The sequence below is a fragment of the Heptranchias perlo genome, chromosome 24, assembly GCF_035084215.1.
Source record: "Heptranchias perlo isolate sHepPer1 chromosome 24, sHepPer1.hap1, whole genome shotgun sequence".
Classification (NCBI taxonomy): Eukaryota; Metazoa; Chordata; class Chondrichthyes; order Hexanchiformes; family Hexanchidae; genus Heptranchias; species Heptranchias perlo.
In genome coordinates, this window is record NC_090348.1 from 11,925,588 (window position 1) to 11,950,384 (window position 24,797).

At 40.4% G+C, this 24,797-nt stretch overlaps 1 protein-coding gene across 3 annotated transcripts in view; it reads right to left on the bottom strand.

Moving 5' to 3' along the window:
* Positions 1-14,607: 14,607 nt before the first annotated feature.
* The window catches only part of LOC137341568 (microsomal glutathione S-transferase 1-like), a 248,054-nt gene continuing 237,864 nt past the window's right edge, over positions 14,608-24,797 (bottom strand). Inside the window, exons 1-4 of one of the 3 annotated variants that reach the window (XM_068004770.1) lie at positions 20,202-20,303; positions 19,869-20,008; positions 17,546-17,646; positions 14,608-16,960 (exon numbers count right to left, since the gene is read on the bottom strand). In XM_068004770.1, coding sequence (XP_067860871.1) covers positions 16,714-16,960; positions 17,546-17,646; positions 19,869-19,985 — 465 coding nt within the window. In that variant the 5' untranslated portion in view covers positions 19,986-20,008; positions 20,202-20,303 and the 3' untranslated portion in view covers positions 14,608-16,713. Of the gene's footprint in view, positions 16,961-17,545; positions 17,647-19,868; positions 20,009-20,191; positions 20,304-24,797 lie in introns of those variants that run through there. The other 2 variants (XM_068004768.1, XM_068004769.1) reach the window with 2 other exon arrangements.

Genomic DNA, 24,797 nt, shown 5'->3' on the forward strand with positions numbered 1-24,797 from the left:
GCTGGGAACCCGCAGGCCTGCTAAAATCGGGCCCGTAGGGACTACAGCAATGGTGACTCTCTTTTGGCATCACTCACCTAGAACTCAAAATGCACAGGGTTACGATATAAAAGGGCCCAAAATCTGTGTATTTCTGTCAGATACAACCTTGCTTTTCTGGCTTTCGAATTTTGAAAGATTGGTTGCTCCTGCCTTAGCAACAAGAACTTGCATTTCTATAACATTCCTCAAGTACAGAGAGACATCTCAGGATTCATTTACATTACAACTGTAGCATTGGTGTGAAGTGTTTCAAAGAAGTGTGAAGTGTAAACGTAGCCTGAATCCGGAGTCGGAGTTCCGCCCGACACCGGAACGAAGTGGAGCGAGACTCCATGGAGACGGAAGTCTCACTCAGCTTAGATTCAGAGTAACTTCAGGCTGTAACACTTGAATTTACAGTCCATAAGATTAACATTGCCTTGAAGCTGAAACTGCTTAACACCAACTTTAAACTTGTGGTGTAAACACACTCAGAGTACTTTGTACAAGTGACCACCAAGCAGTAGGGAGAAAGAGAGAGATTAAGAGGAGGGCACAAGCATTGTCTTAGAGAAGGATCTTTAAGCAAAGAGCCAAAACCTGGGACAATATTTAATTGCAAGGTCCAGAGGATTGAGTAATGTCACAAGGTACAGACAGCAGTGAGGGGAGTGTTATCACAGACTGAACTAGGAACAAAGTTCAAACCAGCAGAGACAGCAACACAATAATTAACTAGCAAGATATCAAATTTCAGTGTGGAGAGGGAGTGCTTAAAGTTGACAGTTTCTAAAATAGAAGTTCCACTCTCTCCATTCCTTGCCTCCCTGCACAAAGCTTCTTTGATGAGAGGATATGCAAAAAAGGGTGTATGTGAATTTCCTTGAATTTTTGCACCGCTCCCGAGTTACGTCCACTGAAATCCCACTTAACTCATTAAAATAGCTCCCACCACCCCCCATGCAAAAGACCAGAGAATGCAAATTTCCTGCATTTACACCAGTTCTCAACAGGCATAAATTTACGCCCAAAACAGGAACCTAGGTCACTGCTTCTGGTGTTTTATAATCATTTTTAAAAATCTCTCCTTGCTGAAACCTGCACTGTATTTCCTATTTCTTTGAATACTTTTTTTTTAATAGCATCAGAATCCATTTCATTAAGAAGAGAAAAGCTTTCACAATTGTATTTTCTTAAAGATGCTGTGTGTAATGTGCAGAAATTATGGTTTGATGGTTTCAAACTTTGATTTTCCTAAATCAATGCTAAAGAGGGACTTTATTGTGTATGTTCCATGCTTTCCTAGGCCCCTGATTGTTCATGCTGATTTCCTCTTGCTTTTACATTCAGACGGATGCTGGTGAGATTCTCAGGAAATTTCGGCATTAATTGCCGTCGGCAAGTTCGGCGTAAGTTGGATGGAGGAAATTCCAGCCCGACTGTTCTCACTGCAATGATGCTCTGGAGTTTTTTTGAAATGATAAATGTAACAAATCCTTTTGAGTTTGGCAGTGGGATAATGTTGCTAAATTAGACTCATGTGTAACTTCTATAACCAACCCCCCCAACCAAAAAAAACACAGCAACGTTTGTACCATCTAAACTAATTCATATTTCATGACCAAAACTAAGATGATAACAATCAAGTCTGTCAGTTAAGTACATAAGAAAATCACCACTAATAGTTTCCCCGCCAATGTCTTGAAATCCCTTGTGTCCCCAACCTCTAAAATTACACATTTTCAATACAAAGATTTTCTTTCAGAATAAATAGATATGTCCAATATGAATCTGTTGCCATCTAAAGAGACGATTAATCTTAATGTCCCTGAGGCACGAAAGCCAACCTTTTCTTCAGTAGTAAATACATTCATCTATTTCTTTTCATGCAAAATAAACCTATATGTTATACAAAAACAAGCTAGTTAACCTAATTAATGAGTCTTGTGCACCTATCTGTGACTCTCTACCTCTTCCATCCTTATCACTGTCTGTCTCTGTTTCTCTGTATCTACTTTTTCAGTTCATGCTCTGTATATCTCTGCACATCATACAAATGCTTTTATCTGATTTATTTTTCTTTGTTGCCTGTGTACATTAAAAAAAATGTCAACAGTCTGTTAAATTAAATAAAGGAAAGAAAGAACTTACATTTATATAGCGCCTTTCACAACCTCAAGACGTCTCAAAGCGCTTTAGAGCCAATGAAGTACGTTTGAAGTGTAGTCATTGTTGTAATGCAGGATATTTGCGCACAGCAAGGTCCCACAAACAGGAATGAGATAAATGACAGCTAATCTGTTTTTTTTTTAAATTGATGTTGGTTGAGGGAAAAATAATGGCCAGGACACTGGGGAGAACTCCCTTGCTCTCTACAAAATAGTGCCTTGGGATATTTATATCCACCTGAGAGGGCAGACGGGGCCTTGGTTTAATACCTCACCTGAAAGACAGCACCTCTGACAGTGCAGCACTCCCTCAGTACAGCACTGGAACGTCAGCCTAGATATTATGCTCATTTTCTGGAGTGGGACTTGAACCCACAACCTTCTGATTCAGAGGTGAGAATGCTACTACTGAATCACAGCTGACCATTGAAGGTGATTCCGAACGCCAAGGTTGCTGATTTTCTTTCCATTCTTCTCACCAACTGCACTTTCAGGGTTTTGCTGGGTGATGATGCTGACCATTCTTGGTTTTTTTTTATTCGTTCATGGGATGTGGGCGTCGCTGGCGAGGCCGGCATTTATTGCCCATCCCTAATTGCCCTTGAGAGGGTGGTGGTGAGCCGCCTTCTTGAACCACTGCAGTCCATGTGGTGACGGTTCTCCCACAGTGCTGTTAGGAAGGGAGTTCCAGGATTTTGACCCAACGACGATGAAGGAACGGCGATATATTTCCAAGTCGGAATGGTGTGTGACTTGGAGGGGAACGTACAGGTGGTGTTGTTCCCATGTGCCTGCTGCTCTTGTCCTTCTAGGTGGTAGAGGTCGCGGGTTTGGGAGGTGCTGTCGAAGAAGCCTTGGCGAGTTGCTGCAGTGCATCCTGTGGATGGTACACACTCCAGCCACAGTGCACCGGTGGTGAAGGGAGTGAATGTTTAGGGTGGTGGATGGGGTGCCAATCAAGCGGGCAGCTTTATCTTGGATGGTGTCGAGCTTCTTGAGTGTTGTTGGAGCTGCACTCATCCAAGCAAGTGGAGAGTATTCCATCACACTCCTGACTTGTGGAAAGGCTTTGGGGAGTCAGGAGGTGAGTCATTCGCCGCAGAATACCCAGCCTCTGACCTGCTCTCGTAGCCACAGTATTTATATGGCTGGTCCAGTTAAGTTTCTGGTCAATGGTGACCCCCAGGATGTTGATGGTGGGGGATTCGGCGATGGTAATGCCGTTGAATGTCAAGGGGAGGTGGTTAGACTCTCTCTTGTTGGAGATGGTCATTGCCTGGCACATATCTGGCACGAATGTTACTTGCCACTTATGAGCCCAAGCCTGGATGTTATCCAGGTCTTGCTGCATGCGGGCTCGGACTGCTTCATTATTTGTAGTAGGCTACCACAATACCCTGTTCTTACACCAACATCTTTTAAACTTTATACTGGTGAGATCCCCAGAACCACATCAAGAAGATGATCTGCACTGACAATTTATGTTTTGCTCATTGGCTAGCACTTTTGAAGAGTTAAGTGCAAAAGCAAACCTGTGGGTAACTGAACACTACGTGGGAAAGTGGCATTTCAAACAATCCTTTGATGACCAAGGGTAACCACTCTCTGCTCTGTGAATGACGCTGTGGCATCTGGATTCAGCATGTGATGCCAGCAGTTTATCTTCAGATGAAGCTGATCTACAGTCTAATTCATCATCACCAATGAAGGGCTCTAGCTACAAAGATTGCATTAAGAGTCTCTCTTGTTAATAAACTGTCAGTCACTACCTGAGGCAGTGATCATCTTCCATTCCATGTTAATGTTCTTTCACTGTACATACACCTACCGAATACTGTTGCCCTATCTGAGTGATGCATAATTAGATCACTGTCTCCGCATTATCTCCCGTACCCTCTATTCTACACCCACTGAATCCTTGCCAGCTCTCAATCATCTTGGTACTTTTGGAAAGACCAATGTGATGTAAACTTTCTTTTAACTCAAAGAACTATACAAGAAAATAGTGCTACCGGCTTAAACCCTGGTGGTTCTTTATCCAACATGCCCATCATCTTGCTGCCCAATGACTACCCCATGGTATGGCCATGTTGAAAAACTCTTGAAGACAAGTTAGCAGGGTTTCAGATAGTGGTGTCTCCCCCCTCCATGATCTATACTGGTATCTCTGGACAGAGGCACGAGGAATTATGTTGAAGATTACCAATCATATGAAATTAAGCAACAATGAGAAATAATGCAAGTGATTGCAGGAGGCATCAACAAATTATTGGAATGGGAAGATAGGTGGAGATGCAGTTCAATGCAGAGAAATCTGACATAGTACATTTAGCAAAATAGAACAACGACAGCAAGTATCCTGAATACTAAGATTCTTAAGAGAGACTTTAGGTGTAGATATTAGATCCTTAAAGTTTGAAGTGCAGATTAAAAAAAATTAAAACAAATGGGAATCTGGGTTTTATACATAGTGATATAAAATATAAAAACAAGGAAGTGATACTGAACTTGTACAAGACATTGGGTAGACCACACTTGCAGCATTGTGTGCAGTTCTGGGCAATCCATTAGAGGAAGGATATTAGAGCCGGATATAGACTCGGCATCTGCACCAGGAGAACAAAGGGGAACTTAGAGAAAAAAAATCCCACAGATAGTTATTAAAATATTGAATGCTCTATCACAAGTAGCTATTGAGGCAGAGACAATAGCATCATTTAAAAGTAAATTGGATAAGTATTTGAAAAAAGAATATAAAAGGTTACTGGGACTGACCAGGGAGGTGGAATTAAATTAGATAGCTCCAGTTGCAGAGCCATCACAGGCATAGGCTCAATGGACCATTTCTGTGCTGTAAATTCTATGTTAAAGAGTTTCTAATCAAAATATTAACCTATCTTTACTCCTTTTAGTTGCTGACAGATCTGCTGGGTATTTCCAACTTTTTTCTGCTTTTACTACAGATTTCCAGAACTTGCAGTTTTGCCTTTTTATCTTCAAATGATTGAATTCTGGTAATGAGATTGGAGTCTGATCAACTGCCTGTGAGAACTCTGCCCTTCCCTGTTTGTTGGATCAAATAACACACTATCTGTTGCCACACTACAGCTGCTTTCTCACCAGTCATTGTCGGCTAAGTGCATTCATGACATTAAATGGCTTCAGATCTGACTCAAGATGTGCTTGTGGAGTCTATGAACAAACATCTTGGCATGTAATAAATTAGTACCCCATTTTCTATCTAAGTAGTGTCACGGGAGAACCATACACTACAGCCTTTAATTTACAAGGGCCAGGAATTTGTTTGGATTGGCTAAAGTTCACAGGACAATCAAAATCTTAAAGGAGTTCCACATTGGAATTTTAATCCTTTTAACTTTTAAAGAAGCACACAAGGCCTCATATTAAACCTCTGTGAAAAACCATTCCGATTCAAAAAGCACTTAAGCAATAACAATGACATTTGAGAGCAAAGCTCTGGGTCCAACAATCAGAGACCAAATTTTGGAAAAAACACATCGTTTATGCAGACCACAATGTGAAGAAAATGCCAACCTGAAGAAAATGCCGCAAAGTAGGCCTATTTTCCAAGTTCCAGTTCCAGCGTAATTAGGAATAACTTAAAAGTGAAAGGTGGAGAATTTTAAAATTATCAGAAAGTTTTATTAAAATATTTTGAACACAAAAGTATTTTAAACAAAATATTGCTTTGTTTTATTGAGTTTTGTGCTTATCAAGATGAGGGATTGCAACATGGGGGAAGCAAATATATTTTCCATTTAAGATACCCAGTGTCAGCACAGTCAGTCCTCTTACAGGCAAAGTAGGGCCAGGTGAACAGTGAAGTGCCTCTACTTTGGCCCCATAATGTGCTGTAACCCCCACTTGAATTACAGTTAATGGTACAGCAGGGCTGGTCACCCCCATAAGTGATCTGAGTGTCTTATGTTTAGGGGTGTCCCCTTGCTGCCCAATATACAATAGCGTTACCCAGGGTGTAACAATTCTCAACTGGATATTGTGTCTTTTGCAGATGCCCTCTTCCAGTCTTTTCAAAGACAGAATGAGAAGTGTTTGGCAAGATGAGGCCATACATGAATTGTTAAGCTGCTTAATTTCACACACAGCAAGTGAACATACAGAGTAACAGTCAAAAAAAATCCATTTACTTAGCTCAACCTCACTTCTTTCCTCAAGAAGATGGGAAAAAATAATAAAGCATATGCTCTGTCCCTTTCATGGGGACTTGTTTTTGGCATTACTTCTCTTTCAGACTACTAACTGCAAAAACTAAACTTTTGCAATATAGCTTCCAGCTCCAAAGTAAAGGCTGTGTCTCGCAATCCTCTGTTCATAAACCTGACTGTCCCTGTGCACCTCTGTCACTTTTCTCTGTTAATTCTGGCCCTAGAATGAGGAGGTGTGGTGTATCTGACACCTTCCCATGCAGGGATTCACCAGCAGGCCTGTCAACAACACTTACTGCCCCCTGTCCGAGGATTACGTGCGCCATAGACATCTCATCCCATGTCAATAGGAATAGAATAATCCTCACCACAATGGTTGTCGGTGTTTGGCCACCCAAGACAAGATGATAAATTACTTAACGTCTCTGGTCATCCTGGCTAATGGAGCTCGGATGAGATATTAGATCCTCATTGTCACAGTGTGAAATCGGCAGTGAGCGGTGACATAACCCAAACTGGATCATCTGGCTTTGATGTACAGTTTCCAGCCTTTCATTTTAAACCTGCGCAAATTCATTTTGTTTTAAAACACGACCCTTAAACACAACTCAGTCTCAAAATCCTTTGTGAAGAAAAAGAATGATCAAAAAGTCCAAAATGTGACACTGGCATTGTTTCTTATCTTGCTGACTGGGCCTCTTCCCAACGCTACCCTTTGAACTAGATAGACAATATGCTGTGTGAGGATTTTGAACAAAATACACAAGCAATAGATGCTTGGAAGTGTAAAATCATGATTACAGGAGTGAGTACAAAGTACAGTGACAGCATGGACACGAAATTGGCTAAGGGACAGAAAGCAGAGAGTGGTGGTGAACGGTTGTTTTTCAGACTGGAGGGAATTATACAGTGGTGTTCCCCAGGGGCCAGTACTAGGACCACTGCTCTTTTTGATATATATTAATGGCCTGGACTTGGGTATAGAGGGGATAATTTCAAAGTTTGCAGATGACACAAAACTCGGAAATGTAGTAAACAATGTGGAGGGTAGTAACATACTTCAGGAGGACATAGAAAGATTGGTAAAATGGGCAGACACTTGGCAGATGAAATTTAATGCAGCGAAGTGTGAAGTGATACATTTTGGTAGGAAGAATGAGGAGAATCATAGAATCATAGAAAGTTACGGCACAGAAAGAGGCCGTTCAGCTCATCATGACTGTGCCAACCAATTAAGAGCTATCCAGCCTAATCCCACTTTCCAGCACTTGGTCCGTAGCCCTGTAGGTTACGGCACTTCAAGTACACATCCAAGTACTTTTTAAATGAGTTGAGGGTTTCTGCCTCTACCACCCTTTCAGGCTGTGAGTTCCAGACCCCCACATCCTCTGGGAGAAACAATTTCTCCTCAACTCCCCTCTAATCCTTCTATCAATTACTTTAAATCTGTGCCCCCTGGTCACTGACCCCTCTGCTAAGGGAAATATGTCCTTCCTATCCACTCTATCATAATTTTATATACCTCAATTAAATCTCCCTTCAGCCTCTTTTGTTCCAAAGAAAACAACCCCAGCCTATCCAATTTTTTCTCATAACTAAAATTCTCTAGTCCTGCAACATCCTTGTAAATCTCCTCTGTACCCTCTCTAGTACAATCACATCTTTCCTGTAATGTGGTGACCAGAATTGTACGCAGTACTCAAGCTGTGGCCTCACCAATGTTTTATACAATTCTAGCATAACATCCCTACTCTTATATTCTATGCCTCAGCTAATAAAGGGAAGTATCCCGTATGATTTTTTAACCACCTGACCAGTCCATTGATATCTTCCTGCAGTCGACAGCTTTCCTCCTTACTATCAACCACACGGCCAATTTTTGTATCATCTGCAAACTTCTTGATCAAGGCCCCCACATTCAAGTCCAAACCATTAATATATACCACAAAAAGCAAGGGACCTAGTACTGAGCCTTGCAAGACCCCACTGGAAAAAACCTTCCAGCTGCAGGAGAGGCAACATAAACTAAATGGTGCAATTTTAAAGGGGGTACAGGAACAGACAGACCTGGGGGCTGGCAAAGAGAATGAATAAAGTGATTAAGTCCTTTACTATGTTTACGTTTCCTAGACCAAAAAAAGGATCAAGATTAATGGCGTATCTCAGTACAGTTTTCAAGGAACATACCAGCCCTCCAATTCCTTCCGTCCCCAGAAATTATGTCCCAATTTCAGAAAAAAAGATCAAATTTAATGGTTCTCTTTGCCAATACATTTGTGTACACAAATCTTTGAAGGTGGCAGGACAAGTTGAGAAGGCTGTTAAAAAAGCTTTACTAAAAGGGGATTTACTAATAGAGGCATAGAGTACAAAAGCAAGGAAGTTATCCTAAACCTTTATAAAACCCTGGTTAGGTCTCAGCTGGAATATTGTGTTCAATTCTGGACACCATACTTTAGGAAGAATGTTAAGGCCTTAGACAGGGTGCAGAGGAGATTTAGTAGAATGGTGCCAGGGATGAGAGACTTCAGTTATGTGGAGAGACTGGAGAAGCTGAGCTTGTTCACCTTAGAGCAGAAAAGATTAAGAGGAGATTTGATAGTGTTCAAAATCATGAAGGGTTTTGATAGAGTAAATAAGGAGAAACTGTTTCCAGTGGCAGAAGGTAACCAGAGGACACAGATTTAAGGTGAATGACAAAAGAACAGGAGGCGACATGAGGAAACATTATTTTACGCAGAGTGTTATGATCTGGAATACACTGCCTGAAAGGGTGGTAGAAGCAGACTCAATGGTGACTTTTAAAAGGGAATTAGATAAATACTTGAAGGGAAAAGATTTACAGGATTATGGGGAAAGAGCAGGGGAATGGAACTAATTGGATAGCTCTTTCAAAGAGCCAGCACAGGCATGATGGGGTGAACGGCCTCCTTCTGTGCTGTAACATACTATGATACTTGTAAGGAATCTTACAACACCAGGTTATAGTCCAACAGTTTTATTTGAAAATCACAAGCTTTCGGAGATTTTCTCCTTCGTCAGGTGAGTGAGTCCTTCGTGATTATCTCCTTCGTCACTCACTCACCTGACGAAGGAGATAATCTCCGAAAGCTTGTGATTTTCAAATAAAACCGTTGGACTATAACCTGGTGTGGTAAGATTCCTTACATTTGTCCACCCCAGTCCATCACCGGCATCTCCACATCATGGATACTATGATACTATTCTTGAGGTGATTAGATATGATCATTAACCACAAGTACAAAGTATAATTGGTTTCAGTTAGATTAGATTAAATCACAACTTTGAAATCATCCCTAATGATCACTGTTCTCTGTATAATGCACTTCCAAGTACCAGTTATTTATTTAATGCAGTTGTATATTCACTTCTATTAATTTTTTTTTCATTATATATCATGAACTGGTAATAGTAAAATAGTAAAAGTTATTCAACTAAGGATTGTTTTAAACTACTGGTGGATCTTCCATGGTGTTGCACATGATAGATCAGGGAAGATGGTCTCTTAGGTATCAGCCAAGGCTCAGTGGCCACAATCTCACCTCTGAATCAGAAGGTTGTGGGTTGAAGTCCTACTCTAGAGACTTGAGCACAAAATCTAGACTGACACTTCAGTGCAGTACTGAGGGAGTGCTGCACTGTCGGAAGTGGCAACTTTTGTATGAGACGTTAAACTGAGTCCCCGTCAGTTTAACGTCTCTCAGGTGGATGTAAAAGATCCCACAGCACTATTCAAAGAGCAGGGCGGTTCTCCCCGGGGTCCTGGCCAATATTTATCCCTCCACCAGCATCACTAAAACAGATTATCTGGTCATTATCACATTGCTGTTTGTAGGACCTTGCTGCAAATTGGCTGCCGTGTTTCCTACATTACAACAGTGACTACACTTCAAAAGTAGTTCATTGGCTGTAAAGTGCTTTGGGACATCCTGAGGTCTTAAAAGGTGCTAGTTTTAAATGCAAGCCTTTCTTTCATTACCTGTATCTGCTGTCTTCATGTTGCTGTTTCTCTCGGTCACTCTTCCTTCACTTTTGAGTGGAATGTGGTGGGTGTTGCAACATTAAAATCCACCAATGGCTGCAGAATGCATTTTGGGTGTGGACTGTCGATCTCAGTGGTTTTATTCCATTCTCAGCTGCTCCCCAATCACTCATACATCCCCCCCACCATCTTGCTCCCATTGTGCCCGCTATCATTCCGCCTTCCTATCACCCCTCATTCCAATCAGTTGCCCTACCTTTATCTCTTTGAAAAATTGCTCAGCATCTGTATCCTTTCCCTCACTCATCTCACTCTGTATCTTCCATCTAGTCCTCCCCACTCACTCCTCCCAAGGGTAGGTGGTGAGGGGCTATAGGACACCTCACCCACAGCCTTTCCCTTCCCCCTCATACCCTATCTTCCTTTTAAATTCCCTCAGAGGTTTTGTTTGCTTTCAAATTTCAACATACTGTTTGTTTTTTTAAAAAAATACAAATTAGAATGAGGAAAAAGACTCTCCCCCTCGATTGGTGTTTCTCTGTCTTACAGGTGGTAGTAAATAGAATCTCATTCTCTCAGGTATAGCAATTAGAACAAATACTTTTTCTAATTCTCAACAAAACACAGATGAAGTAACTAGTCAGCTTCAAAATTCAATTGAATGTTTTTTGGAAACTGAACTATTAGCATGAGGAAATATGTTTTCTCAGTTTAATGCACTTTCTGAAGAACACAAAACAAAAGCTACAAAATACTATTGTTCTCACACAAACAACCACTATTTAAAAGAAACTCAATGTTATCTAAAAAAGCTTTTGATATTTGTACTCTAGATTTTCTTCAAATAATTTTGAACAAACCAGAAATTGCTAGAAGCTCAATAAAAATATTCCATCAGTGCATGTGCTCAGACTACAGTGTCACAACTCTGAGCAAAAATATCACAGCCAAGCTCGGCTTTTAAAGAGAAGCAGAGACCTTCAAGTAAAAACTTTACCGAAGGCATTAAAAGACACAGAAAACAGTTCAGCTGATAAATTTATAACTTCATTATTAAATGTTACTGTGAAACTAGATGCTTGAATTGTTATTTTGCTTAAACCTTTATGTGGACATTAGCAATTTCCATTACTAAGAAAAAATGTCAACTGAAACATTTTCAGAAAGCATTTTGAATAATTTGTTGGGGGTAAGATAATGCAGCAGTGCCTGGTGGCCAGATTGCGCAATTATAGAGTGATGAGTTGAAATAGACAGTTTCCACTATAAATGTGGACATAAGAATCATAAAGGCAAAGGTTGCCATAGAAATGTGTCAAAAATAGTGACAATAGCAAGCAAGATTTTGTAGACAGGAAGTGCACACAGACATACAATTTTTAATAAATATAGATTTGCACATATTTACCAATGTAGATTTAATAAGAGGATGCAATGTTACATACATGGCAACTGTGTGTTATATAAATGTATTATCTAAACTTAAGATGGTTTCCTTTATAAGTGTAAAGCCCTCTATCTCACATGGTCAGTATTCAGATTGGGAAAACTGCTACTACATAACAGCACAGAACAACAAGATAGTCAGATAATGAAATGGGGATTTTAAAACTGCCCACTAGCAGCCCCCCTGGACCTGATTTACGTCAACTCGATTTTGACTGCTCTGAGACTGTTGGATGTGCATGAACCATTGCCCGCAGTTGCCCCCAATCAAACATCAAACTTTTGGAGACCAATAAAACTATTTCTTATCACTTATTCCATTTTATCAAGCTTATCTCCACAAATTATAGAAGTTCAGCAGTGCAACTATTCCAGGATGCACTGCATTCCAGTGGTTTGAGACCATCCCTGAACAGGTTGTGTTATAACCACTTGAGAGTATAACTCCAGCTGAACTTTAAAAGTGCCAGGCAGCATATTTAACCTGCTGGACATTTTTTGAGAGATGACAGAGTCCTTTTTATTGTTTTCAGGGAGTGGATACTGCTTGCCAGACTTCAAGTTTAAAATTTACTCAGACTGACAAGGGAGCAGAGCCCCTAATGTGCCTGTAAGCACACACAGATTGGGTCTTTCCTAGTGGATAGAATGCAATTTAGAGCCACAATATAAAGGGGGTCTTTCTGGCTGCACTTTGTACTCTGCAGTTACCCACCTCGGCCTCATGGTTTGTATAGAGCTAAAAAGTGCCACACTGAAGAGTGACCAAACTGATCTGTACAATGTGATCTAAACTCAGCATAATAGTCATTTGAGTGTCTGGGAGCCCATTCAAGAAATATTTAGAATGCAATCAGAAAATGATAGATTTATGTATTCAGTAACACTTCCACTGGCACATTACACAGTTGATTCCACAACTGAGAGGATTGGTGGTGGCAAGGAGTGCATCTTGGAATATCATGGTTTTGCAGCCCATAATATTCCATCCATTAATTTTAATGGACGGGGGATCATGGGCTTTGCATTCACAATTACTCAATATGCCTTCCTGGTGTGTGGAGCTTTAGACCTAGAATCACCCTGTATATACACACTTCCTCTCGCTGTCTCGGAGTAATCCAGCATTTGGGCCTGTTCGCTATTTCTGTATTATGCCCTAATACTTGCACACATGACAAGCTGGGACGATAACTAGGGTAGAAAAGGGAAGTGATAGAAAGGTGTGAGCGATGAAATTGCTGATATTCAGAAACCTGTCGAGGCCTAATACCCTTTATAAACCATAATTTTATTAGCATTAAATAGGGCTTACAATCCTGGATGTCTATTGTGATCCCACGATTTCAGGATGCAATCTCTCAACCCCCCAGATAAGGATCAATGCTGCTATTTACCATTACTTTCATACCAATAGGTTTTCTATGGCACAATGAATTAAATTCCACAACCTGCGTTTGCATCTCACGAGGCTCTGTACCAGCAGTGGAGCCTCAGTTTCTGACCCATATAATATCTAGTTAAATTTCCAATGAATTATATTTGTGCCTCACCATCGCCTCCCATAAAATTTCTTCTTTCATTGCCAGACCGAACTGCCACAGTTCCTTACAATATTCAGGCAGTACAATCTGACAAATATTTCAACCAGCTGCTCCAATAATCCATCTCTTTTTGCTCCTGAAGCCTGTGGTGCATCTAATGCTGCCCCAACTCCTGCTGACATTCATCAACCAGCATCAGGCTTTCAAACACCAGCTCTTATCTTTCAATCATTGCCAATCAACTCCAAGGATGCCTTTATATTGTCACCATTCATTCCATCCCACAGTATCTTTCTGGTTCTGGCTCTGTTCTCTTGCTCATTTGTTTTTCTCACCTACTGTACTCTCTAGTCATGGCTCCTTTTCTCACTCACCTGTGTCAGTGTTTCTCTCGCTCTGCCTCTATCTGGCTCACGACAGTTTTCCTGGTGATTGGGTGAACAGTCATTCTTATGGTTGTATTGCTTCCACGGTCCAACAATGAAGAGGCTACTCAAGTAATATATTAATTCGACATTTTTTTCAGTTTGTAATTACACTCTGTACTGCTCTCCTAGTTCAGCACAATGCACTGCCCGGATCTACACCACTAACATGATTTTTAAAAATTGAACCAAATTCTCCATCTTCCTTTGCCCGAGAATCAATTGCGTTTCCTCAACCAGTCTTTATTGATTAATACTCAGTACTATTCTTAATGCCTTTCACTGAACCCTTTCTAACACTTCAATGCCTTTTGTAAATAAAACCAAGCAACAGTCCTCAGGTGATCTAGCCAATGCTTCATTGAACATCAGCGAGAATTCCTGGAACCTGTCTTCGATTTCTATATCCTAGCATTTTCTGTTTAAGTCACCAATACCACAAATTACTTATTGGACATTTATGGAGCACTGTCACAGAGCGCCTCCAATATAATCAATGCCAACCACCATACCTTAGCAGAATTAACATGAAAACAGATTAACATTTCTAAGTAAAATAATATTCAATAAACAAAAATTATACTAGGATAAAATTTAGGAATGTTTCTTCAGCAAATCACAACTCAGAATCAGACTACATTTTCAGCTTTTTAAACAGTTTGATATCACATTTCTTCATCAAAAACCATCCCTCCCTTATAAACCTTGTACTGAACTAAATTTCTAGGCTGACATTTTTCTACTGGTACCTAAATAAATGTAACTTAAAAGATAGGTCCCGGTTTATTCAAAACATGACCACGACAAAACAGGTTTACTTCAAGAGTTTATTAATACAAAAAGTGTTATACATTAAGAAATGCGTGATAAGAAAAATTGTTAGAAGTACAGATACCACATTCCCTTTTAAAGCAAACATTCAAATAGCTATTAAAATGATTGGAACTCATTACCAACCCTCATCAAAACTAAACAAGTTTTGACTTTAAGCAAAATTGTTCAATTACAACTGAATAGACACCTTAAATGCAGTTTTTTTCCTTCCCTGCTGGAGGTCAGTGCCATTGACACAGTTGCCCTCGCACAAGTGGACGTTATTCACAAGTGGCAGCAGACTATTCAACTGTGGTGGCATCACATCCAATGCTGTCCTCACCCATCATCAATACACAAGCAATTTTAACTGAGGCTGTTGAGTGGTGATCTGCACCAGGAATCCTGGCCCATCTTTCTTTCCCTGTGGGGTGTGGAGGGTGGCTGAGGCTAACTATAGGTGTCTATCATCAGCCCTGGCTAAAACTGATCACCTCAGTGGAGACTGGGAATCAATGCTGGGATCATCTAAATGGCTCAGCTACTCATTGTATAAACCCACTGAGCCTTGTGGCAGTTATAGAACTCTTCTGCTTAACAGGTTCTCTCTCCATTCATCACCAAGACTGTGTGCTCTCAGTATTTCTGATACGTATTAAAAGAACAGCATCACAAACAGGATTTTATTGTAGAAACCGCCATAATTTCTACATAACTTTAAATGTTTTCATCTTGTAATCATCATTCACTCATAATAAATTTGAAGGGTTAGTGTGTACACATATGATTTGTTCATTAGTGATAGATAAATTTTCAAGAGATGCAACAGGATTCATTCCCAAAACAAGGCATATAAGTGTACACAGAGGCCAGCACAGCAACAAGGCTGAGTACAACAGCACTTTAAGACAATGTCACACAGCACTTTTGTTACATTTTAAAACTCTGCATAGCAGGTTAAATTTGCATCAGATTCTTTGTACTGTAAAAGCGTTATGATTTGCTGGGTCTTTTGTACAGTATTAGGTCAGTCAGCTTGAATTTGTTATTCTAATAACATTGCAAATCTGACAGATTTTGAAAGACAATGGTTTTGTCCAGATTGAGAAGGGTAGATTGTACATGTTCACTATCCTTATGGTCACTTTCTGACAATAGAGGTTGTTGCTCAGGAATATAAAATTCCCAACCATGCTCAAATGTCAGAACACTCTACAGCACTAGAATTTACAAGGCACTGTATTTTTAATGATTGTACTTCAAGGAGTGCCTTTACATTTACTGCTACCGGAGTTTAGTTTGTGGGGTGACAGAGTCCGAGCCCCGGCTCTCCACGGCTGTTAAGACAACCGCCCTGATCCCAAATGCAGAATCATAGGTGCGTGAAAGAGTGGTTTTCACATTATAATAATCACAGGAGGACCTCGCCTGGTCATTATCTTCCTGCAAACTGAACTGCTGAAGCCGCAAAGAAAAACATCTTAAATGTCAGGCTTAGGACACATTAGGTCAGATTCCCAAAAAGCAAGTTCTGGAGCTTCAATTAATAGAATTCAACCCTAGCCCTTAACTGAGTGTGAATATTCACATACTCTCGTGCTAAATTGAAACTATACAAGGATGTAATGTAGGGCTAATTTCAGGCACTGCCTGGTCAGCTGCTTTGGCACTTAATTGGGATTCCATGAGCCGGCTCCTGACCTGCTGTTAAATCTGTTTTTCATAGCCCACAGGTGAAACTGGGTCTACCGCCACAGACTGTGGTAAGACTGATATAACAGCATGCACCCTGGGAGCTGGCCGACACACAACCAGCTCCCAAGAATAACAAATGTAGAAGCCGCTTCCCAAACAGGTTATTCCACTTGAACCAAAGACAAATCATTGCTACCGGCTAGTCACGTACACACACACGACCTGGAAAGTTGGGTTTTTTTTGGGTTTGTATTCCCATTCCTCCCTCCATTTTCAAACAAATTAAACATGAATCTTATATTTTAGTCACTTAAACACCAATTACTGAGGTTACATTTTAACAAATGCAAGAGTGGAATGCAAAAAAAAAACCTGGTTATAGAATGCTGTGTAAACAATTGGTGCTTTCATTCAAAGATGCATTCCTATCTTCAGCACTCTGTAAGCCATTGAAAAGGTCACTCCCATACCAACCATCCAGCTCAAGCCTCGTGCTGGCTGGGGAAGAGGCACCAGATAAGCAATACTGTGGAAGATCCTGGCACCAGCAAAGATTCTGAAGTGCAGTAAAGCTGTGCTCGGGTCAGGGCCAGTGAAGGCATACAAGAGACCAATGCCAATGAATGGAACAATGTTCTCCAGGTCATTCTGATGACATCTGCAGGGAGTAGAAACAAGCAGCAAACATTAAGATTTGATTTGAACAAACAGAAGTTAACAATCCCATGTTTACACTGAGGAAATATGGAATGAGTGTACTAAAATGTAGAGTTCATACTGGAAAATAGAATTGATGTACTCAAGGTAGAATCACTGTACTGGGGAGAGGCAGAATTAAAAACAGACTGGGGAGTCAATAGATTCTCAAAGTTGGACTGTAAACAGCTGCAGAAAGAATATATTGTGCGATAAGGTAACTGGTACAAATGTTATTTATCTCCTTAACATGTGTGTCCATTCAACCGCTCAACATGTCACTATCCTGTAACTCAACATAACCTACATGTTTCATTATAGTTTACCATTTTTTTAAAGACACATAATGTTATCAAAGCACCTAATGCTCATTGGTACAGGTAATAGTGAACCCAGGTGCTAAACAACTGTTGGCTTGCTATAAAATTGATATTTGCAAAATGAGATTGATTGTGGGCATGAAAAACAGGAAAGCAGAATTATGGAAATAAGGAAGTTTACACTGAAGTCACTAGAGTTTTTTTTTAAATCCCGTAACAAGTCTCACCTTCTCACACGCTCAATGTCTGGATCAGTCCTCATATATTTTCTCTTGGTTTCTTCATCTTTGCCACCGTGTGCCCGAGCATCTTCGGGATTCGTAAACACCTGTTCACAAATATTGTTTATAAAAAGTTATTTGTCAATAGACTGGGTCACATCTTTATAGAAGTACAGTGGTTTCCACTGTATAAACTATTTCTTGTGGTATGTGTAAATCTAAAATAGTGCTAAACTTCTGTTATCTCAGTTTATGTAACAAGATAGCACCAGGATCTATTTCTGAATCCACAACTAACAGTCTGAACCACCACCTTAAAAATCCTATTATACACATATACACACAAGCTCAAATATCATTTATAAAGTAACAAAATCACAACATAACACAAGAGGCCCACTGATGGGACATATTCCTGCACAAAATTAAGGGCACGTGGAAGTTTTAGCTCAGGGAATCAATATAAAGACAAAGAAAAGCACTGTTATTATGGTCCAGTTGCTGTATGAAATCTCAGACTATACACACCAGGTGTTATCCTTTAATATTTTATCAAACTTGCATTTGCAGAAACTGTACAATTACCAAAGTCTAGCAGGTTAATCTGTAATATTGCATCTTCCACACCACATGCCCATCACCTTTTTTATGATAGCCACATCTATGCAGTCATTTTTCTCAATTTTATTAAATATATATTTCAATTAATGCCCTACAATAGGGCACTCTGATTCTCCTCTATAAGACAATTAAAAATTCACTAGACTTCCAAACTGCAGAGCCAATTCCTCCAGCTCTTGGCTTCCTACTCCTGTTTCTTTGCCTCCACTCCACATGACAATTAACAAGCTTCAGGGTACATCAAGGGGTGAGCTAAATGGGAATAGTTATCATTTGTACCCAGGCACAACCAGAGGCTGGTGTGGGGGAAGAGAAGTGAAGAGAGGAAAGGAAATAAATGAGATGGGGTGTTTGCCCACTTAAACTTTTTGGCCTGGGTTATATGTCCCTCTTTCCTCAACCCCACCACCCCCCCCCAAAGCCCAGAATTGCCCCTGATGTTTCTCTTTTCTTTCTTTCTTTCTCTCTCCCTCCCCCCACCCCCTCCCATTTTTCTAAATGTGGTTACACTTCTGCTTGGTGGGTTAAAATACAAAGCCATGAAATAAGAACAGAATACCCTAAAAATACACATACATCCATCAGTATCCAAAATTGACAAGTTAACATTTTGGTTCACACACAGGATCTGTAACTGGAAAATCAACCTATGCCTATTATACATGGCGCTGCTCTGAGTCCAAGAATACAATATTTCATTTAATATACAATGTTTTATGAAGGCTATTGATTTACTCTGATTAAATAAACCAAATTGCATTTTTCTCAGGTGGTATTCTGGGATTTTTACTACTGTTTTGGGGACCAGATTCTCTGATTTTGACAACTTTTCCATGAAAAATGTAATCAGTTATATTATAGGTTGATTTACATATGTAATCAAATTCTAGCTTTTGCCATTTTGAAAACAAAGAAACAGAAAGATGGTTGAGAAGATTGGGGGGGGGGGAGGGAGGAGATAAAGAGGGCTTCCGAGCTTAGTTAGGATGGGGGGGGGGTGGAATAATTCCCCTGCTTGGTAAAACTGGTATAATAGCGGAGCTTGGAACTATTGATTTGGGTGTGCTGAGATTGTTCAGGACTGGGGCATTAGAGTTTAGGAGTACACAGCTTCTGGGGTTAGGCTTATTAAACATGGCAATTGTTTGGGTGGGGGTAAAAGAAAAGGATCATGTTGGTCTGACAACATGGGGGGAGAAAGAGAAGAGAATGAGAGATTCCCAGGGTTGGATGAGATTGTGCATTGGAGTGGGAATACTAACTTGTCACACAGAGTTAATGAGTCAAATGACTTATCAGTTTTTTTGAAAAGCTGGAAAGAAGCGAAAACTCCTATCTGGGAGCACTGAGGTTTAGGGGGTGGATAGACCTGCAGATATGGAGCAATGGGGGGGGGGGGGGGGGGAGAGGTTCCAGGGTGTAGGAACATCAAGCAAATGGGTTTTTGCATTTCGGGGGAGGGGAAGATAGAAGAACAAGGAAGTATTACACTTACAGGAAGCGCCATTAGAACTTATCTTTAAATTTACAACCGAAACCCCTGAGTCACTGTCACAAGTCTAAGAAGTTCACTAAGTATTGCAAAGCATATGCCTGCACACAACTTTCAGGAAGTGGCTAAAAGGACCGGAGGAGGAAGGGGGGCAAAAAAGGAGGGGTAGCTGCTATTTGAAATCAGTTCTCTTTAACTCCAGGTGCCGGACCCTACCTTACGAGTCAGCCTGAAATAGCCCGTCAATGGCCCCATAAACATCATCTTCAGCAGCACGATAGTGGTGTAAGTGGAATAAGCGAGGAAAACCTCGCGGTCAATCTGCTCGAACATTTCCAAACCAGGGTTGAAAAACGCTAGAAAATTAAAACAAAAATAAAATCAGAATGCGATTTATAAATTTTTTTCAAAAAAAAATTAAGCGCCGAATCGACTAAAACCTTCACTCAGGCACCGAAAACAAATTGAAAAGTTTGCACCCAACAATTTTTAAAAAAAAAGAAAATGCTGATTTCCATATATAATATATATTAAAAGACCTGTGAGCACCTCTCCTTTCTGTGGCTCTGTCTGTGCAGCAACTCCGCTCCTCAATCACAATTTGCAACTTAGTAACGAAGGGGCAGGGATCAGATCTGTGCTGCTTGGCCCGACGGGATACTGGAAGACTGTATTTTTCTGGGGCAGTCTCCCAGCAGCAACCACTTATTAAACACAAGGGTATTTTTTTCCCCCCAGTTATTAAGTTTTCTTGTTTTATATAAGAATAACTACTCTGATAAGTGGCATTGCAAAGAGGGAATGAATGTGAATTCCCATATGAAGGTATCTGTTCCTCTTATCAGTTGTAAAAGATCCATACTGAACTGCTGCTGTTGTATTTTGATACATTTAGGGAGAAAAGGACACTCATCTGTTTAAATGTATTTGCAATTTACCTCGCTCCTTTATTTATATATTTTTCACTCCCAACATGTCACAGATGTTGGTAGCTCTGGTTAGTGAATGTTTATCTCCCAGCTTGCTAAGAAAAGGCGAGGACAGTGCTCTCTGATAAGAGTTTAAAAGTGGGTTTCACACTGGGGCGTTTTCAGACCGGATTACTTTCAAACTTGCCTGTTGTGAAAAATTGCTTTCAACGTCGCTTACTCGTTTTGCGAAATTTACAACATCCGAGCTGCTTTATCAGTTCCGGCACAAATATGTGACATGAACTTTTGCGTATGAAGTTACTTTTAATGATGTAGCAATTTTAGGGACATACATGATGTTGTGTCATTGTGCATTTCTCTCTACCCGATGCAGTGAATTCATGTTTGCACTCACCAATACAAAGAATTAAAACTAATTATGCAACTTATTTTTAAACATTAAAAAAGCACTTTCTGACACTTAGCACAACTCTATTTAGGCATATACTGGGATACGGTAGCATAGTTACGGGACTAATAATCTAGAGGTTTGGATTAATACTGCGGAGAACATGAGTTCAAATCCCACTATGGAACTTTGACAATTTGAATTCAGTTTTAAAAATGTGGAATAATAAACAGGTATCAGTTCCCATGAAGCTACTAGATTGGTACATTAATGCCCTTTAATTAATTAAATACCCTTGTAAACTTCACCCAAAACTCTGCTACCCGTATCCTAACTCACATTAAGTCCTGTTCACTCATCAGCCCTGCACTTGCTGACTAAATATTGGCTCCCAGTCAGGCAGTGCCACAAATTTAAAATTGTCATTCTTGTGTTCCAATCCCTCCTTGGCTTCACCCCTTCTTATCTCTGTGACCTCCGACAACCCTCCGCGATCTCTATGCTCTTCCAATTCTGGCCTCTTGTGCATCCCCGATTTCCATCGCCCCACCATTGATGGTCGTGCCTTCAGCTGCCTAGCCCCTTAGTACTGGAATTCCCCCACTAATCCTCTCTACCTCTCCCCTTTAAGACGCTCCTTAAAACCTACCTAACTGTTCTAATATCCCTTTCTGTGGCTTGATGTCAATAAAAAAATCAACATGTGCTTTACCATAATCCTGTCTATTTTGATTTGATTGATAATGCTCCTGTGAAGTGCCTTGGGGTGTTTTACTATGTAAAAGGCGTTATATAAATGCAAATTGTTTAGGGAAGGAAACCTGCTGTCCTTACCCGGCCTGCCTTATATGTGACTCCATTCCCACACCAATGTGATTGACTCTTAACTGCCCTCTGAAATGGTCTACAAGCCACTCAGATATATCAAACTGCTACCAGTGGTTCAGGAAAAAGACCCATCCTACCTTCTCAGGGCAACTAGAGATGGGCAATAAATGCGGGCCTTGCCCGCGATGCCCACATCCCGAGAATGAATAGAGGAAAGAAAATATTGAAAAGATTACGGTAAAGCACATGTTGATTTTTTTATTGTAGCCAAAATGTATATATAAAGAAATATGTAAGGGTACTTCATCACTGTGGACATGAAAAACCAGCAGCAGCTCTCTTTAACAATTTCTATGTGGTTCCATGTTCATGTGGGTAGTGAGCAGAGATAGTAGGAAGGAGCCTGTCAAAGGGAAATTCAGAGTTCTGTCAGGGTTGGGCAATGCTGGGATAACAAAGCATTCTGCTTCATCTGTAAAATAGAACGATAAAAGAAAAACTCTCCAAGACAATCCAGGCCCTAAGTTCTGGAATTCCCTCCCTAAACCTCTCTACCTCTCCTCCTTTAAGACACTCCTTAAAATCTACCTCTTTGACCAAGCTTTTAGTCACCTGTCCTAATATCTTCTTATTTGGCTCAGCACCAATTTTTATCTGATTACGCTCCTGTGAAGTGCCTTGAGATGTTTTATTATGTTAAAGGTACTAAGTAAAAGTTGCTGTTATTTAAACATTTTAAGGATGAACAGAGCACAGTCAAAAGACCAGAAACAAACAGGTGGAATTTGCTTGTGGTAATATACATGGCTCTTAATGTCAAATTAAGGAGCCTGGCCTGCTCCGACAGCTGATAAGATTTGTGTTTCAAGTTTGATTTTACTGCACGTGTTAAAACACCCCACACACATCATGACTTTACTGTGCTCAGTAGTGTTCTGAGTTATTAATGTGCATCCAAAATCACTTTGCAGTGGTGCAATAGTAATAATATAACACAGTGGCATAGGCAGCATTTTTTGGGGGGGGTATTTGGATATGAGCTTGCCAGACCAAATAAATCTACTTCAAAAGGTCTATTTTTCAAATAGGAATTTCATGATAAGGTTCAAATAGAAACAGTATCACTTCCATTAATCTAACAATTCAAATAAAGGAAATGAAAGGGAAAAGGCCATCTTGTCAGACAAAGACACTAAAGCACAAGTCCAAATGTCCGGTTATGTGTCGCTAGTCTATCAGTAATTTGCTACTATTCACTGCAATATCCCAATGGACATTTAGAAGCTCAAGCACAACTAATTGGTTTTCACTGGTGGAATTGCAGAACTTAATAGTGCTGGAAGAACATCTGTTGTTTCTGTGTTCTGTCAGGTGATCTAAGGCATGTTAATTCAAAAGAAGGAGTAGTCCGATAAAAAAAATTATAGAGATTTTGGGGAGTGTTTGAACACCTTGAACATACCCACCTATGCCGTATGCCCCTGATAACAGCCAGTAGCATCAATAGTTGACTACTACAATGCTCTCCTCACTGGCCTCCCAAGTTCCACTTTACATGAACTCCAACTTGTCCTGAACACTCGCTGTCCACATCCTATCCAATGTAATATCCTACTCACCTGTCACTCCTGTCCTTGCCAACCTCCACAGCTCACATCCCCCAGTGCACTAATTTCAAAATTCTCATCCTCATTTCCAAATCCCTAGATGACCTCACTCTATCTCTGAAGCCTCCTTTATGTTTGATCTCATACCCACGGATCATATGATTCTGGCCAGCTGTACATGCTCCTTATCTCTGCTCCGTCATCAATGGTGTTCCCTTCAGCTGTGCTCTGGAATTCTATCCCTAAACCCTTCTGACTTGCTATGTATCCCCCCACCTTCATAAATCGTCAAACAGGCCTTTGTTCCTTCCTCCCTTTTTGAAGTGCCGTGAGGTGTTTCGCTACATCAACAATACTGTACGGGTTCTTGTCAGCCGTGGCTCAGTTGGCAGCACACTCACCTCTGAGTCAGAAGGTTGTGGGTTCATGTCCCACTCTGGAGACGTAATGACAAACTCTAGGCTGATATTTCGGTGCAATACTGAAGGAGTGCTGCACTGTCAAACATGCCGTCTTTTGGATGAGACATTAAACTGATGCCCCATCTGCCCCCTCATGTGTAAAACAGTGATTACACTTCAAAAGTACTTCATTGGTTGTAAAGCGCTTTGGGATGTCCTGAGGTCATAAAATGTGCCATATAAATGCACGTTCTTTCTTTCTTCTTCCCATAACCTCCTGAATATTTGTAATAAACTCCCAGATAAAACAGTTCACTGTGCATCAACTAGCTGGGTAAATACCTGCTTAGTAATGCAATTGAGGGTTCAAGTACAGTTGAAGTGAATCAAATTCTGTGTGGAACATGGTTGTCCCTCTGCCGCTGGGACTATGGAAGTATTACTTAGTACATACTATAGTATTATATAGTATTTATAGCACAGAAACAGGCCATTCAGCCCAGCAGGTCTATACTAGTGTTTATGCTCCACACATGCTTCCTCCCATCTTACTTCACCTCATTCTATCAATATTCCTTTCTCCCCCATGTACTTATCTAGCTGCCCCTTAAATGCATCGATGCTATTCGCCTCAACCACTCCATGTGGTAACATGTTCCGCATTCTAACCATTCTCTGAGTAAAGAAGTTTCTCCTGAATTCCTTATTGGATATATTGGTGACTGTCTTATATTTATGGCCCCTAGTTTTGGGTATCAGCATGAATTTTCAGAAAAGGATGCTAAAGTAACAAAACTGCAAGTTTAGTACTCACAAATATTGCAGTAGATAAATGTGTAGGATTTCTTGAGGTGAACCTTAATTACATATTTATATTGGGCCTGGCATTGAGACCTTGCCAAAGAGCGAGGTGGGTGGAGGGGGAGGGTGGAGAGAGGAAATTATGTGAATCGCCAGACCTTGAATAACTGCAACAAAATTTTAGGGAG